General features: G+C 51.6%; 3 protein-coding genes across 3 annotated transcripts; 1 reads left to right on the forward strand and 2 right to left on the reverse strand.

Annotated features, from left to right (window-relative positions):
* Nucleotides 1–1100: 1100 nt before the first annotated feature.
* On the reverse strand, nucleotides 1101–3802 carry Z519_01346 (uncharacterized protein; the record flags this gene model as incomplete). Its single annotated transcript, XM_016759103.1, has 8 exons — nucleotides 1101–1322; nucleotides 1437–1668; nucleotides 1767–1949; nucleotides 2037–2688; nucleotides 2763–2880; nucleotides 2938–3019; nucleotides 3129–3273; nucleotides 3568–3802. The coding sequence occupies 8 exons, from the start codon at nucleotides 3800–3802 to the stop codon at nucleotides 1101–1103; spliced, it is 1869 nt and encodes a 622-aa protein (XP_016624431.1).
* Nucleotides 3803–9631: 5829 nt separating this feature from the next.
* Z519_01347 (uncharacterized protein) lies at nucleotides 9632–10176 on the reverse strand (the record flags this gene model as incomplete). The annotated part of the gene is made up of 3 exons (XM_016759104.1): nucleotides 9632–9802; nucleotides 9887–9936; nucleotides 10047–10176. 3 exons carry the CDS (start codon nucleotides 10174–10176, stop codon nucleotides 9632–9634), a joined length of 351 nt encoding a protein of 116 aa, XP_016624432.1.
* A 636-nt stretch (nucleotides 10177–10812) lies between these two features.
* Z519_01348 (uncharacterized protein) lies at nucleotides 10813–12141 on the forward strand (the record flags this gene model as incomplete). The annotated part of the gene is made up of 1 exon (XM_016759105.1): nucleotides 10813–12141. One exon carries the CDS (start codon nucleotides 10813–10815, stop codon nucleotides 12139–12141), a length of 1329 nt encoding a protein of 442 aa, XP_016624433.1.
* Between the last annotated feature and the right edge of the window lie 2245 nt (nucleotides 12142–14386).

Raw genomic sequence — 14386 nt, forward strand, 5'->3', positions numbered from 1 at the left:
ACTGGAACGAGTATCCTGACCACAGAATCTAGGGGATATTCGAACACGAAAGGGAGAAAGTTGAGGTCTATGAGGAGTCTGGGTTCTCGATGAGCTTGCCATTGCGGCTGAAGTTGAGCTGAGCTACGACTTCCTGGTGCGGCCAATGAGGGCGGACCACGCGAACAGCGAGGGGAAAGCGATAGTGAGTCGAAGGCCGGTCTAGCCTCGACCTTGAGGAGGCCAGCTCAGGCCAGGTGTAGCGTAGAAGAGGCTGCGTTGCGTGGACCAAAGCGACGTTGAAAGGGTTCGACCGATCATGATGATGCCTGGGCCGCTCCCCCACGCGCTCTCTCGATAATCTCCTTGTGTGCCACCCTGCCTACTGCAGCCTGGCAGGTTGGGTAGAAGATCGCCAGGGGCCATCCAGGCCTAGATTTAGCCTAGTGGCCCCTCGGTATTTCTCAATTGGCTGCTGAGGGACAGCCTTAAAAGACGCTTACAATGAAGCAGACGAAGGTAGGGGCCCAGTTCAAGGATCAGTTAAAGCTTGGGTCAAGGCGGCCATGGTCACTAGGGGGTTTTCCACTTGCTAGTTTACGTGCGATTGGGATAAGTACCTTGTACATGTAAGGAACGTTGGCGGGTCAAGGCAGTGCGGCAAACTGCTTGCTTTGCAGGAAGAAACCCCCAGAGTAAATAAGTCCTTGTACGGGGTAAAGACGAGCCCGTACCTGCAGGGGAAGTTTCTTTGGCCGAGTCCGAGGCTCCAATGTGCCTGCAGGTAGGTACTCCGCCCTTCATGGTGGTAAGGGGGAGAGGGAGAATAAAAGCAGAATCTGGAAGGGAATTCTTCCAAAGACTAAAAGATATTCTGGACAGATGGATGGCCTTTGACAGACAGCCTGACAGCTCCTAGTACGGTCTCGACTCGAACCCCCGTCCTGGTAAGTCCATCCTGTGCATCCAAAACTCTTGAATTAAAACATCCCTCCTGGAGAAAGTTTTAATTACCGGACGTCGCTGGGATGGGCTGCGTTGGCTCGACGAGAACAAGTGACCTCAAAGTCCCGTCCTGTCCAGGTAGGTTGGTTTCCCCCCTCCGCTGTCTAATTACATAGCTAACCCATATCGCTCACGGGGCCGTGAGTCTCCATCTTCAACATCTTGAACAGGTCGTGTCGGGCCCACCAGCTCCGCAGGCGCTTGCCGTAGATGTAGACCGGGATCGCGAGGAGCGAGAGGAAGATCGAGGTGCCGCCGAACACGTACATGATCTGCTCGGGCCCGTTGGCTGCCACCCAGTTGTTGGCGTAGTTAGAAAGGCCATAGAACATGAAGTTCTGCAGTTTTGTGTGGTTTCTTCGTCAGCAAAGAAAGAATTCCGGGGTTGACGAAGAATCTAGGATGCCAACAAAAGAAAAACTAGGACAGATAGGTGTCAAAGTATTACGTACCTTGAAAAGCATGTTCATAACAAAGATCTCGTTGCTCTGGTCTCGGAAGGAGTCGAGACCATACGAGAGCGTCGCAAAGATGCCGATCAACACGCCCACCATCATGACACCTTGGAGGAACGCGCACAGCTCGGCTGGAGAGCCTACGGCGAGGGTATACCCGAACAAGAACATTCCGAGACCACAAGCCACACAGGCAGGACCCATGAACACCAGACGGAATTCAGGCTCGCTAAAATCACGACATGTCAGTTCAGTTTCGTGATTGTCTCGGACGAAAAAGCAGAGCGGATGATCATGATCATGAGCAAGAGTCAAATAATCACTTACTAGACACCCTTATTCTTGCGACCCAGATATTTGATGACATAGTCACTCATCAGGCCCGTGATGAGCGAGCCAATCAGTCCTCCAATGAAGGGACCAAATCCGACGTATCCGATCTGCGAAGCATTGAAATACCACGGAGGACCCGCAAAGATGCCGGACAATATAATGGCAGAGCCCACATACCTGGCGAGAGTTAGAGACTGTTGAAAATCCTCAATGTATATCATATGAAGAGGCCTCCAGTGTGTCAAGGGTACATATGAAGCTTACCAGCTGTTGAGGACGCCGGATGCAATGATTGCATAACAGGCCGCCGGATTCAGAAGAGTCAAGAATGGCCCGAAGAGGAACTTCAGCAGGTTGTCGTGGGAGTAGACGCCCGTCCAAACAGCCAATTCCTGAACGAACGTCTTCTTCTTGGGAATATCTGTGCGTTCACCTTGTCCTGGCTCACCAATCATTTCCTTGTGGGTGGCTTCTATCACGGCCAAGTCCTGGAGCTTCTCGTCCACCGCGGTGTCGGTATCGTAGCGGACATCGCGGATATATGTTGTCTCGGGGCAGAAGAGGAACATGAGCAAGAATTGCACCACCAAAAAGATCTGGAACATGTGAAAAAGCCAAAGCCAGCCGAGCTTTTGGAACACCTGTCCGCAGATGACAGATGCCAGGCTGGAAGCGGAGTTGAGGATGAAGTTGATGATCGAAATGCGTAGACCCCGCTGGTGGACAAAGTACATGTCGCCCACGGTTGCCACAATGAGGGATTCAAAGGCCGACGTCGAAAACCCTTGGACAATACGGGCGGCAAGGAGATATTTGTACGAGATCTTGGCCTCGCCGATGGCTGTCCCGACGATATCGAAAAGTGTAGACACAAGGAAGACCGGTCTTTTGCCGTATTTACGACTAAATGCAGACACTAATTGAGTCGCAGTAAGTCAGTCGCCACACCATCCAAACAAGACGGGAACACGTTTTCGAGGGGAAAAGTACCGAACGGCCCAATGCATCCCGCAGCCAGGAGATTGTATCCAGAGACCAAGACCACAGTTGTTAGGTCCATATTGAGTCGCTGAGCCATCTCGAAATACGACGCATTGAGGAAAGGTCCCTAACATAGCAGTTCAGAAACATTGCTTTGTTGCCGCGTTGCTTGCGGTTTGCTTACATTGGTCCCGGCATTCAGCATCGAACCGAGGCAGAGGATGGCGATGATAACTTCCTTCTTCCACAGTGGCCAGTTCAAGGGACTATACAGGCACCCGTTAGCCTGCACCCAGGGATTCGACGAGAACAATGTCGACAATTTCTGCCGAATGGACGCGAAACGGCCCTTTCAATATCGATCGCGCCACTTACTCGTTGGGGTCTTCGCTGGGCTGAGGCGACAACAGGATATGAGCATCGCGGCCCTTTCCGTGCTTGAGCCCCGAGGTGATGGCTTCTGAGTGGGCGGCTTCATCGTTCAGCAAGACTGTCCCCGGAACGTGGTCCAGCTTCCTGTCTGCCAGCTGTCAGCTCGCTCTCTGTCTGTCGAGAGAGGAATATGGGGGTTTCTTTGCCTTCCTGGACTCCGAGACCCATTTTTGCTGGGCTGCAACGGCTGAACAAGTTGAACCACTGATGATTTGTTGACCCCTATTGGCAGAGTTTCTCTCTCTTTCGAGGACAGGGCTGTTTCGTCGGAAAGAAGAGAAGAGAATGAAGATATTGCAGTGGCCTGACAGGTCTACTTATCCACAAACACCAGCGCCCCTCATCAAGCTGCGCGTTGGCAATTTATTTGAGCCCGGTGCACGAGGAGAATGCAGGAAAAACAACTCGAAGCTCGTCGCGTGGGCGTCCAAGATGCAAGCTTCTCCAATGATGTCGCCCCATGGGGCAGGGAGGCGGTCGACGGAATTGCCCCAGTTCGCCCAGCGCGCCCAGTGTTGCCGGGGCCCATGAGGTCCATGGTGAGGTGGGCCAATCGCGGCACCGTAGTTGGCACGAAGCCAACTGCCGTTGCTCGAAGCTTTGGTCCAGAAGAGCATAGTGAGTGACTAAGAGCTGGCGGGTCACGGCCGCACCAGCGAAAGGATTGGGGCATCACCCGGGCATGACGGCCTCCTTGAAGCCTGTGGACAAAGCCTGGTTAGTGAGGTCTTGACGAGTCGCCCATCGATCGCTCATGCCATCAAGGATCTGCCGAATCTGCTTGAGTAAAGGCTTATATCCGCGCGTAGTAGGATACCTAATTTTGGTTTCGCTGACCAAATGATCAAATGCCGACATGTTCCTCTCGAGAAAGATCCGGTCCGTCGTTGTAATATGTGCTGGATTGGATGATAGTAGGAGTTAACTCGGAGATGGAGACTAGCTACAGCCACAGCTCCAGGCCAGGCGCGTCCTGTTCTCCGGACTTGGTAGACCAAGGACCGCATGTGGGGTTTCGAATCCGGGGTCCCGCAGTCGACAGCAACGAGGTGTCCATGTGGATAATCTTCGTAAAGTTCTTGTCTCCCAGGGACGAGGTACCTAGGTATTGTACTCACAGTCCGAGGAGACCCATTGAGAAGGGAGATATCCCACTCCCTTACCCCGAATTTTGGATTTTGGAGCTCGTACCGCATTCCCGGGCCAGCCTCGCACCTTCTCATGCTGCCTAGTCATGTAGTCGACACGTGTGAAGCCGAAAGAGGGCGGTTGATCTTGCAAGTTGCAACACATGGTGGGCATTCTCCCCGGGGCTTGCCACACTTCATCGACAGCGAATGGTTGGTGTTGCCCCCTCCCGGCGACGAACTGGAGCCTGCGAGGCTCTCTCTAACAATCGCCTCCGCTCGATGATGAGTTGCGGATACGCACAGGACATGGGCTTTGTATTCTTGGCTCCATCCCACTCTGGAAGACCCAGTTTGGAAGGGTCTCTATCCGAGGCCATGGCACCCTTGCGCCCTTTGGGAACCACGGCAGTTCGCAAGCTTACTGCTTTAGTATATAACCCAAAACAAGAACCTTTCCCGGTCCGGTACTTCAACAAGTACCCGGATAAAAGGCTGACACTAGCCAGAACTTTTACTTATGTATTGTACCGAGTACATATGCGTGGGATTCCGTGCAGTCAGGACGAAACATTTAGGCGCTAATCCGCCAAGGTCGAAGACACATGGCCCGTCCTCGTATCCAACACCCTTGTCATCTGCATCGTGTCGTTGCCGGGAATCTACTATAACATTCAGAAGGAGTAGATTTCTCCCGTCATCCGCGCCATCAATGAAGCATACACGGGGATATGGAACGATCTATCATCCCGGGAGCGTCCTAGTCAACAAGGCTGCATCATATGCCTGAAGACCCTCTTCCGTTACCTCTTCGCTTACCCCCCATGTCATTACATTACTAGTATTCCATTTCTAGTCAGCGCCAATGTAGAAGCAAGCGAGCGTCTACGAGAATCGACTCTCACGCCGAACTGAAAGAAGACCGATGCGTGGACACCGGGGAACGGGAGGCCACCATCAAATCTCCCACCCAGCGTGACAACATCCAGATTGTCCTTGCTCACAAAGTCCCAATCTCTCCTACAGCTGCCTTCTATGTCCTCTTTAGGCCTTCAACCGACTGGGCTGCACCTATGTTGACTCCGCTTCCCTGCGTACCACGAAGGTTTTCGCAGACGTTCTCCTCCAAACCGCCGATCAAGCATTGAAACAGAATGGAAGGGCCGCAAGCTCAGATGGACATTAGAGTAGTTGAAACTGGTTTGGCAAGGTGGAAGGGAAGTCGACTTGTGGAGATATTGTTCCCATCTCGTCGCTCCCAGCTCCGCCATCTTGACTGACATTGGCAACCACGTCATCGTGAATGTTCTTGTTGCAGGTGCTAACAACGGTTTCAAATTTGAAACCTCTCAGGCTCTGACGATTATGGTTGAAAGTCCCCAACTTGGAAACCTGCAGCACTCTGTAGGAGATCCAAGCCGCCGAAAAGGGAATCGAGCGCTTGAATCCAACCTACCAGCCCGGCGGGTCAACGTGATTGATATATCCTCCATGAGTGCTGCAGCGGATCAATTTGCAGAGCGATGTAGCTGCCTGAATGGTCATATTAATAGTACCGCCATCTACGGCATCCCGATTGCAGACTTCAAGGTCTATCCTAAACCAGTATTGGCGTCAGTCCGGGTGGCCCTGCCATCATCGCCGAGGTTTTCCGGCATTTCTTCCTTGGATTCCCAAGAGAATCTCACAAGATTTTCCTCCCTAGGAGAACATGCTTCCACCTCGCGAGCACATCGACTTTGGAAGTGCAGGCCAAATGTGTTTGCCATGTCTCTGAGATTCGTAGCGAGTGATCTGTGAGCCGAGACAAGAAGAATGGTGCTGATAGTGCTGGGCTGGACATGCGCAGACCTCGAGTGAGACCATGCCCAGAATATTCAAAGCACAGGGTGATGCACATGTAGGAAAGCTGACCTGCAAAGATGGTGTCCATGACCACTGAGTATTGGCGCTGAAGGGGAAGGTTGGGCATAGGAGGCCCCCTTTGCAATTAATGCGCTATATTTTGTCCACCTTGAACTGCGGAGGTGCTCTGCAAGGATTTTTTCTCTCCTTTTTCTGCGGCTCGGTTGGCGTAAATATGATAGGACTTCCCTGTGGTTTCGCGGGAAACGTACTTTATTAGCTATCACTTAGGGTATCTCAATTGGTTCTCCTCTCACCCTGGGTGACACCGCCTTGTGTACTGTATCCGCGCATTGCTCTCTGCGAGATGGTTTCTTTGAGCCCTAGGTCTTGCATCTGACTGTGTGTGAGCCTAGTCGGACACAGTCCTCGTCGGACTTTGGGCTTGAGTGCTTCATCTACCGGCATCAGGGCTTTGAGATTCTGTAGGGCATCACCCTTGGCATCCAAACGTGGTTTGGGTACCTAGGAACGATTCTGCAGACGCCCTAATTCCGTTGGATTGGTTGATTGTGTAGGCTCAGATGCTAGAGAATCACACCAGCCCGGTGCGGGTTTTGCTGGTTTGGGTCTGAATGTGCTGGCATAGTTGAATCTCTTTGCGTCTGGAATTAGATGACCTAGGGTCATCCAGGTGCACTGCGGGCTTGGATTGTTCGGTCAGTAACTTCCAATGTCCAGGATGTGCCGATTTAGATCTTTCTTGCCAGTGCCTTCGGCACCCTGAACAATAGGGCATCAATTGGTCCTCAATGATAAGTTTTCCCAATGTGGGGTCTTCGCTAGAACAGCAATTAACTTGATTCGAGCATCAAGTCTTCAAATGGCTGCATTGCTTGATGTTCAAAAATGGAACAAAGTCTCGCTGGGATCTCCGATATCTTTTGCAATTAGAACAATACTGGACAAACGTTGACCAAGAGACAACATGTCAGTTCGAGTGTCGTTACAGGAGCAGTAATCAATCTGTTGAACACAACCCGGGCAGACAAGGAAATATTCTCCACTCTGGTGGGAGGCTCAGTGTCCGAATCCAGAATTGGATGCACGCCATGCAGTAGTCCTTGAGACGCTTCTCGAGTTTCAGACGCTGAGCTCACCCATCAATGCACTTGCAACATTTGCCATTGTTCATGCAATATGTGTCCAACTTGTGCTCGCATGCCGATCCGACGAGTCTTAAGTGAGGTGATGGTGGTGGTGGTGGTGGTGGTGGTGGTAGTCGTCGTCGTAAACAGCACAATTTATAGAAGTAGCTCAAGAATAATGGGCCAGAGATACCAACCGCAATCGCTACCAGGGTTGACCACGTGAACGAGAGGCGGAAGAGACTGTAAGATGGATCATCATTTGAGCTGGGATTGCTCGTTGAGCTCGGCGTCGCTGCTGCAGAGGATTATTGGATGAGCATTGCCATGACCGTAGCGGTGATCTTGAAAGCCGTGGCTGCGGTGGCAGGAGGTGCAAACACAGTAGTGCCGGTTTGGCTCGTCGTTGCGTAGGTATAAGTTGAGGAGCCCTCATAGTCGTATGCAGCTATCAATCCATATGCGAGCTTTAGCATTGGCTCGCCAGCAGGCTGCACAGGTCTTCTGTACAGCTAGGGCGCCAGAGAGCACGTTAGACTCACTTCTCCAAACCCCCGTGGAGAGAAATGGCTAGGACATTGTTCTCGGAGTCGAAGCTTGATGAAGCAGCGGTCGTGGTATACCCCCACTGGATATCCGATGGCTGGAGAGTACATGAATGCATTGATGAGTTCGCTTGAGGAAAGCAGTCTGATGACACTTGCGGAGAGCTGCTGGTTGCACTTCGTGCGGTTATGATATCGGATGCCCCTGAAGAGCCAAGACTATGTGTTCACTTTAGGCATCGCTCGATGTGCATCTCGTATTTGTCGACTTCGAAAGGTCTAAGCAACCGCGACAAGCTCAGCCTGATCAGTTGCCGATATGAGCAATACCATTGCCGGCGATGGACAACTTAAATCGCTCGCTCGGTCTGTAGCTAGTCGCTTCATGTAGGAGTTGCCCAAAGGTAATGCAAAAATCCGCGATATGACGAACAGCTGGAGTTGATGAGCTGGTCTGTGGAATGTAAATCATAGAAGATGGTGAGAGGGAAGCCCGGGGCCTGTGATTGAAGTTGAAGACAGAAATTTCCCCATTCGTCAGGCTACTCACCAGAATAGGGACCAGACTGTCGAGTTGGGAGTGGCAGGTCAAGCTATCGGAGGCTGTCGCTTGCGGATCAGTCGGCTTCGAGGGGAAGATACGTGACGCCGAAGACAAAGACGTTCAGAGGCAGCTGTTGGAGAATGTTGTGTGGTGCTTCTTGCGCGAAGCCTTGTTCCATGAACCTCTTCGCAGCTTTGTCGATCCACTTGCTCGTTCAGTGAATGAAATATATTGGCGTTTGTTTCCCGATCGATATGAGGTTAGACGTTCTGAAGTTCGTCTTGGACACTTCTGACATATACCAGATCAACACTAGGACTCTGGCAAATAACGTTACATAGCCACGATAAATAAGATACGTAGCTTTGCAAGCAACGGTGCACGGTGGTTGGCGAGATCTCCTATTATTTAGTCTCACGGGGCAAGTTCCTAGACTTGCAACATAATGCGTTGATTCTTTCATCTGTCTGTTTATTTCCAGTGATCACAGGAAGGTACAACATGGACAGTTGGCTGGGGAGGTCCAAAGCAAATCGTCTTTAAGCCAGGATATCGACGAAGATGGATCCTGTGGCTATACTCGTAGACGGCAATCCAGTAGTCCCCGTCAGATTGGTATAGCGACAACGGAAGCGTGCTTGTTGATCGCCATCTTTCCACTCTGAGATTTGACACGTAGCCATTCCAACCCACCGTTCACAGCATAGAGCTCTCCGGATCGCGGATGCCAGCGAGGCTCTGCGAGTACTGTCAGTAGCGGCATCACGCAATATGGGAATCATCGCATGAACGAACGGACCGAGTCCAAGGCGCAAGGGGTTGACATAGATGATCTCGAACGAGGGCTTTGAGTCAATATGATGGGCAGCAGAAACCAAGGCAGCATCGGAAATGCGTTGGAGTTGGGGGGAGCACGTGCAACACGTGTCATGCTCGAGCAACCTACACACTCCTCCGTACTCGGTACTCCGAATTACAAGGACCTCCCAGGGACTTTCCTCTGACACATCGCATCTTCCTGTTCGACCTTGATCGTGAAGCACCTACTGACCGAAATTCCGCAATCTCAACGGACTTTGCTCCTGGACGTGCCAAACCTGTCCTGCAGCTCTCCTGAAAGTCAAGACGGCTGGGTATTCCATGTCTATTTCTAATTCCGCAAGAAGGCTAGAATCCAAGAAGCCCGTCACCTAAGCACCTGCTGAAATGCATCTATATCGATTTCCCAGACCGTGGTTCATCCTAGAATGCTCGGGATGTGCTCCTTCAGGTAATCCACAACAGCATCAGGGCCCTTTTGCGCTTGTAGTCCTTCTGGGATCGCGTGAGTCTTTATGTCTGGCACGATACTCCTGGCAATCTGTTGGATCCTTGCGCTTTCCTCAGGCGTCCACATCGAGGCACAGAACTGGTTAGGAGCTGTCAGTTAAATCGTGCCTCTGGAAAGGCTATATGGACGATTGTGATGTCAAAAGATCGGAACAAGACATACCAGTAAGTCGGGTTGGATCTCCTTCACTTTGCCTTCGACTTCCTCAATGCCTATCGCACGCTTTTCAGCAAACGGTTCATATAGTGATCCACGCATAATCCAACTACACTAAGTCGATTGTAGACGTATGCGCGAATCGCAGCGAGGACTTGATGCTTACTTTCGCAGTTTGCCACATGCTGTATCGTGTACTGCTCTTTTATATCTTCGGTCACTCGACCTATCAGTCTCTTTGCTCGTTCAGGTGCAGTGTTTACTGTCACGAGTCTGTAAGGACCTTTTGGAGACATCGTTCTGATTGCGAGGGTGACGAAGCTGAGGAGCTACACAAGAGTATATTGGTGATTGATAGGCTTTTCCGTGACATATATATGCAGTATGGTCGCTTCTATACTATTATAGTTGGGTCTGCTCGTGCCTGCAAGCTTCCTTTTATTATGAAACGTCCACAACTATGACAGAAGATATCTTGAAGCTGTACGGCATTACCCACCCGGGGTCGTCGCCGGGCGGACAAAGTCGGCTGTCAGGCCCGGCAATTGAAATTTCAGCGTGTGGAGATCTCCACATTGTGCTCGTTCTTCCTGCTCCTTCTCTGTGGGGACTGTTCGTCATCTTGCTCCTCTGTGCTCATCAACTTCCGTTTCCTTGCCAGCCTTTCTTGGACGGCATGTGACTCCGGCAACGGTGCCTTCAGGAATTTCCGATCTCCCCGCGCCGTTGTCGGCGGGAAGACGCTCTTGAATGTGCGGGTTTGTCTTTTCCCGCCCAAATGACTACTTACATAGAGTACCGCCTTGAAAAGGAACCCGTTCTGGACTTCCCGTAAAAGCGTGCTCAAGGCGAAAAATATTTGAGATATCAAGGCGAAGAAAGACCGAAAGCAAGCGGAGGGAGAGAACCAGTCCATCAGACAGAATCTCACAATGCATTCCGACGTCCAATCGCTCAAGATATGCGTCATCGGAGCCGGCATGGGCGGCTTGACCTGTGCGCTTGCTCTTGCCCGTGCTGGTTTCAAGGACATCACAGTGTTTGAAATGGCATCGAATCTCGGCTTTGTCGGTGCAGGGATACAGATGGCGCCCAATATGGCTCGCATTCTTGACCGGCTCGGGGTGTGGGACGACATCGCGAAAGAAGCCGTGGTGCTGAACGAGACAAGCATCCGGCAGGGGGCAACAGATTCCGAGCTCGGCCATGTCGACCTGAAGTATATCCTCGAAGCGTATGGCTTCCCGCATACAGTCGGCCATCGATCAACGCTCGCAGGGGAGCTCTATAACGGCTGCAAAAGAGAGTCGGACAGAATTAGATTCAACTTCGCGACGACGTGTGAAAACATCAAATTTGAGCCCAAGCCGACTTTTACCGCCGTTCCCCGCAGCGGCGGGGAACCGTACGAGGTGCAATGCGATATTCTGCTTGGAGCCGATGGCGTCAAATCAAACACGCGCGTCGCCATGCTGAAGAAGCTGAATGTTGAAGCAGATGTCAAAGACTCGGGTCAGGCAGCATACCGAATCATGCTCAGTCGTGAACAAATGTCGTCTGATCCTGAATTGCTGGCTCTCATAGATGCAGACAAAGTGACACGGTGGATAGGCGAGAAGAGACACATCATCGCATACCCGGTGTCCAGGAAACAAATATACAACATCTCGACCGCACAGCCTGACGTTAACTTCGCCGCTGCTCCTTCGGCCACTTACACGACCAAGGGCTCGAAGAAAGCAATGCTGGAAGTCTATGCAGACTTTTGTCCAATGATCCATCGAATGCTCGATCTGGTCCCTGAAGGGGAAGTTTGCGAATGGAAACTGAGAGTACATGCGCCTCTACCGACGTGGGTCATTGGGTCAATGGCGTTGGTCGGGGATGCGTGCCATCCAACTTTGCCGCACCTTGCACAGGGGGCCGCGCAGGCCATTGAAGACGCTGCAGTCCTCGCCGTGGTCCTTTCTCACCTTCCGTCCGGCGCTACGCCTGCAGACATCAACAAGGCTCTCAAGTTGTATGAGAAGGTGCGGAAAGAGCGGGCGGAGACACTAGTCGAGCTAGCCGCGGCGAATGGGAGAGCCCTGCATCTAGGTGAGGGAGCGGCGAAGGAGGAGCGCGATAAGCAGTTTGCTGCTCTCAAGGCGGGTAAAGGGCCCGTGCCGGACAAATGGGCTGACGCCGATGTTCAAAAGATGGTTTATGGACATGATTGTATGAAGGTGGCAGAAGATTTGGCTAAGGCTGAGATGCCCTGACGAGACCGCGCGAAGAGCAACCCCTCTTTAGTCTTGACGCAATGACTGTAATTCTTCCTCTGCCGTGTACTTGACAACACAAACATGAGTAAAAGCTGCTCGGCTTGTTTACGACTCACCCTTCTCTCACCTCCTCTCACCTCCTACTCTCCTCCTTACTTAACCTTCACGTCGCCCTTGCCTGCAGGGTCCTATTTCGTGGTGCGGTTGTGTCTGCACGCTATCCTCGTAGCAGCAAACCAAGAGCTAAACTTGGCCACAGTGGAATGGCCTATTCTGGGTCCTCTGGAACCAGATTCTACTTCCATTCTCCGGCCCTAATGCTGAGAGGTCCCCTTCTCTCTAAAATACTCCTCGAATTTCTCTCTCATGGAGAACACAATGGCGTCCAACCTAGGTCGCGGCTGGCCGGCCGTGAAATCTTCACTGATATACAATCATTGATACCTACCAGCCGTCTCATACCTATTCCTGTCATGAACAGCGGGTTCTGACAAGCATGCCTGGTATAAGCTAGGAGGTCCAAGTTTCTGTCATAAAATGACAGCGTTTCTAGTCTTTAGGGCGGATCCCCAAGGGACTGTGGACCTCTTCCTGACACTTCGAATCTAGGTAGGGAGGCTGTAACTAGGGTCAGTACTAAGGCCACATGATTAGGTGTAATAACTGGAGTGGGTTTGTTTCATGCTAGTACTCTACGTAACTATATTGTAACGGAGCACTTCAGGGTTCGACGTGCCCGTGCAACAACGCACAGAGGCCTGTCCAGCAGGTCGGGAATCGAGAACGCGTTTCTGGTTGGCGCTGGCAAGACAACACCACCACCAACACCACCCAGAGAGGCAGCGGTTAGGGCAACGAACGCCTAGCACGGTGGCGGCGTTGAGGAGTGGAAAAGGACATAGAGGATGCTCAGGAAGTGGTAGACGGTATCAAAACAAAACACACAGATTACGCTTATCAAACTGTAAAGAATGGCACACGGCCAGCACTATAGCCTATCAAGCACACCGACAGCGATGGCATGCTCTCTTAGTCATGCCGTCTCCGTTGTCGCTGTTGTTGTCTGTCTCCTGTTGTTCTGTTGTTTATCAGTGCTCAATAACCCCATTCTGCCTCAGCCTCCAGGATGACGATCCTATACCGATCTCGACGATGGCTTATTTCCGCTCTATTACATAACTCCTAACGGGGTTATTAGTTAGGCGAGCGCGCCGGGAATGATTACTTTTTGAAGGACTGGTGACTTATGTACCCAAAGATGCATCCTCAGTCAGACTGTGACTGCGTGAATGCGTACATTGCAGGTGGGAAAGGGTGGGTTAGTTCAGGCGTCGTACCTACAATGCATTGGGAAAGCATGACTGGAGAACGCCAAATTGACTGTACAATGAATTTTGGGGCCATGCTTTTTGTAGACGTCCCTTTGACTTGGAGTGCGTCGGCCACACGCTGGGCATCACTTTCCGACGAGCCTCACACGTGTAGATCATACCAGCGTATGCATCAGCACCAAGCACGCACACGCTGTCGAAAGCACCGGTATTTAGCAACAGCTTCTCCGGTATAACTTGAGTCCTGCTCGACTCGTCGACAGCGGAGGTATTCTAGCTAAGGTAATATTGCCGCTTCTGGCAATTGTGCTGGTTCGGGTATAGTCGTCCAGCAGACGAAATCGTCCTTCGGATGGTTAATACTCCACCCAGTGATGTTCTTCAACCTGGTCACGGGGCATGCTGTCTGGAGCATTGGTGCGCTTTCCCTGACAGTACTGGCCATGCGAGGCTAGCCTGCCCCTTTCCCGGCCCACCAGATCCAGCCTTAGTAATTGAAGTCGTCGAGGCGATGTTCGAGTTTGCTACCTGAAATTTCTCAAAAGCTGGTTCAGAGGCTTGACTCTGCCTGGCAGTAATGGCCCTGCGACTTGACCATGCTCCATGGTATCCTCCCAGCTGTTTCGGATCCGGTTGGTGTAACGCGGAGAAAAGTAGTCGTCTCCAAAAGGCTTGATTTAAAATCCACGTCAGCGGCGATGTCGAGAGTCGTCATTAGTAAGCGCCTAGAAACGTTTCTGCAGGATAGAATTTATACATAGACGACGGGCCTTGTCGCAGGTACTGATCATGTTCTTCTCTTATCAGCCGAAGTGAACGGTTCAAATTCGATCAGTGGAATCGAGATCGACCTCTCTCCATATCTTCAATCAGTATAAACTTTCAAGCCACCAGCGAGCCTTTGCGCAATC

Source organism: Cladophialophora bantiana, assembly GCF_000835475.1.
Source record: "Cladophialophora bantiana CBS 173.52 unplaced genomic scaffold supercont1.2, whole genome shotgun sequence".
In the NCBI taxonomy this organism is placed as follows: Eukaryota; Fungi; Ascomycota; class Eurotiomycetes; order Chaetothyriales; family Herpotrichiellaceae; genus Cladophialophora; species Cladophialophora bantiana.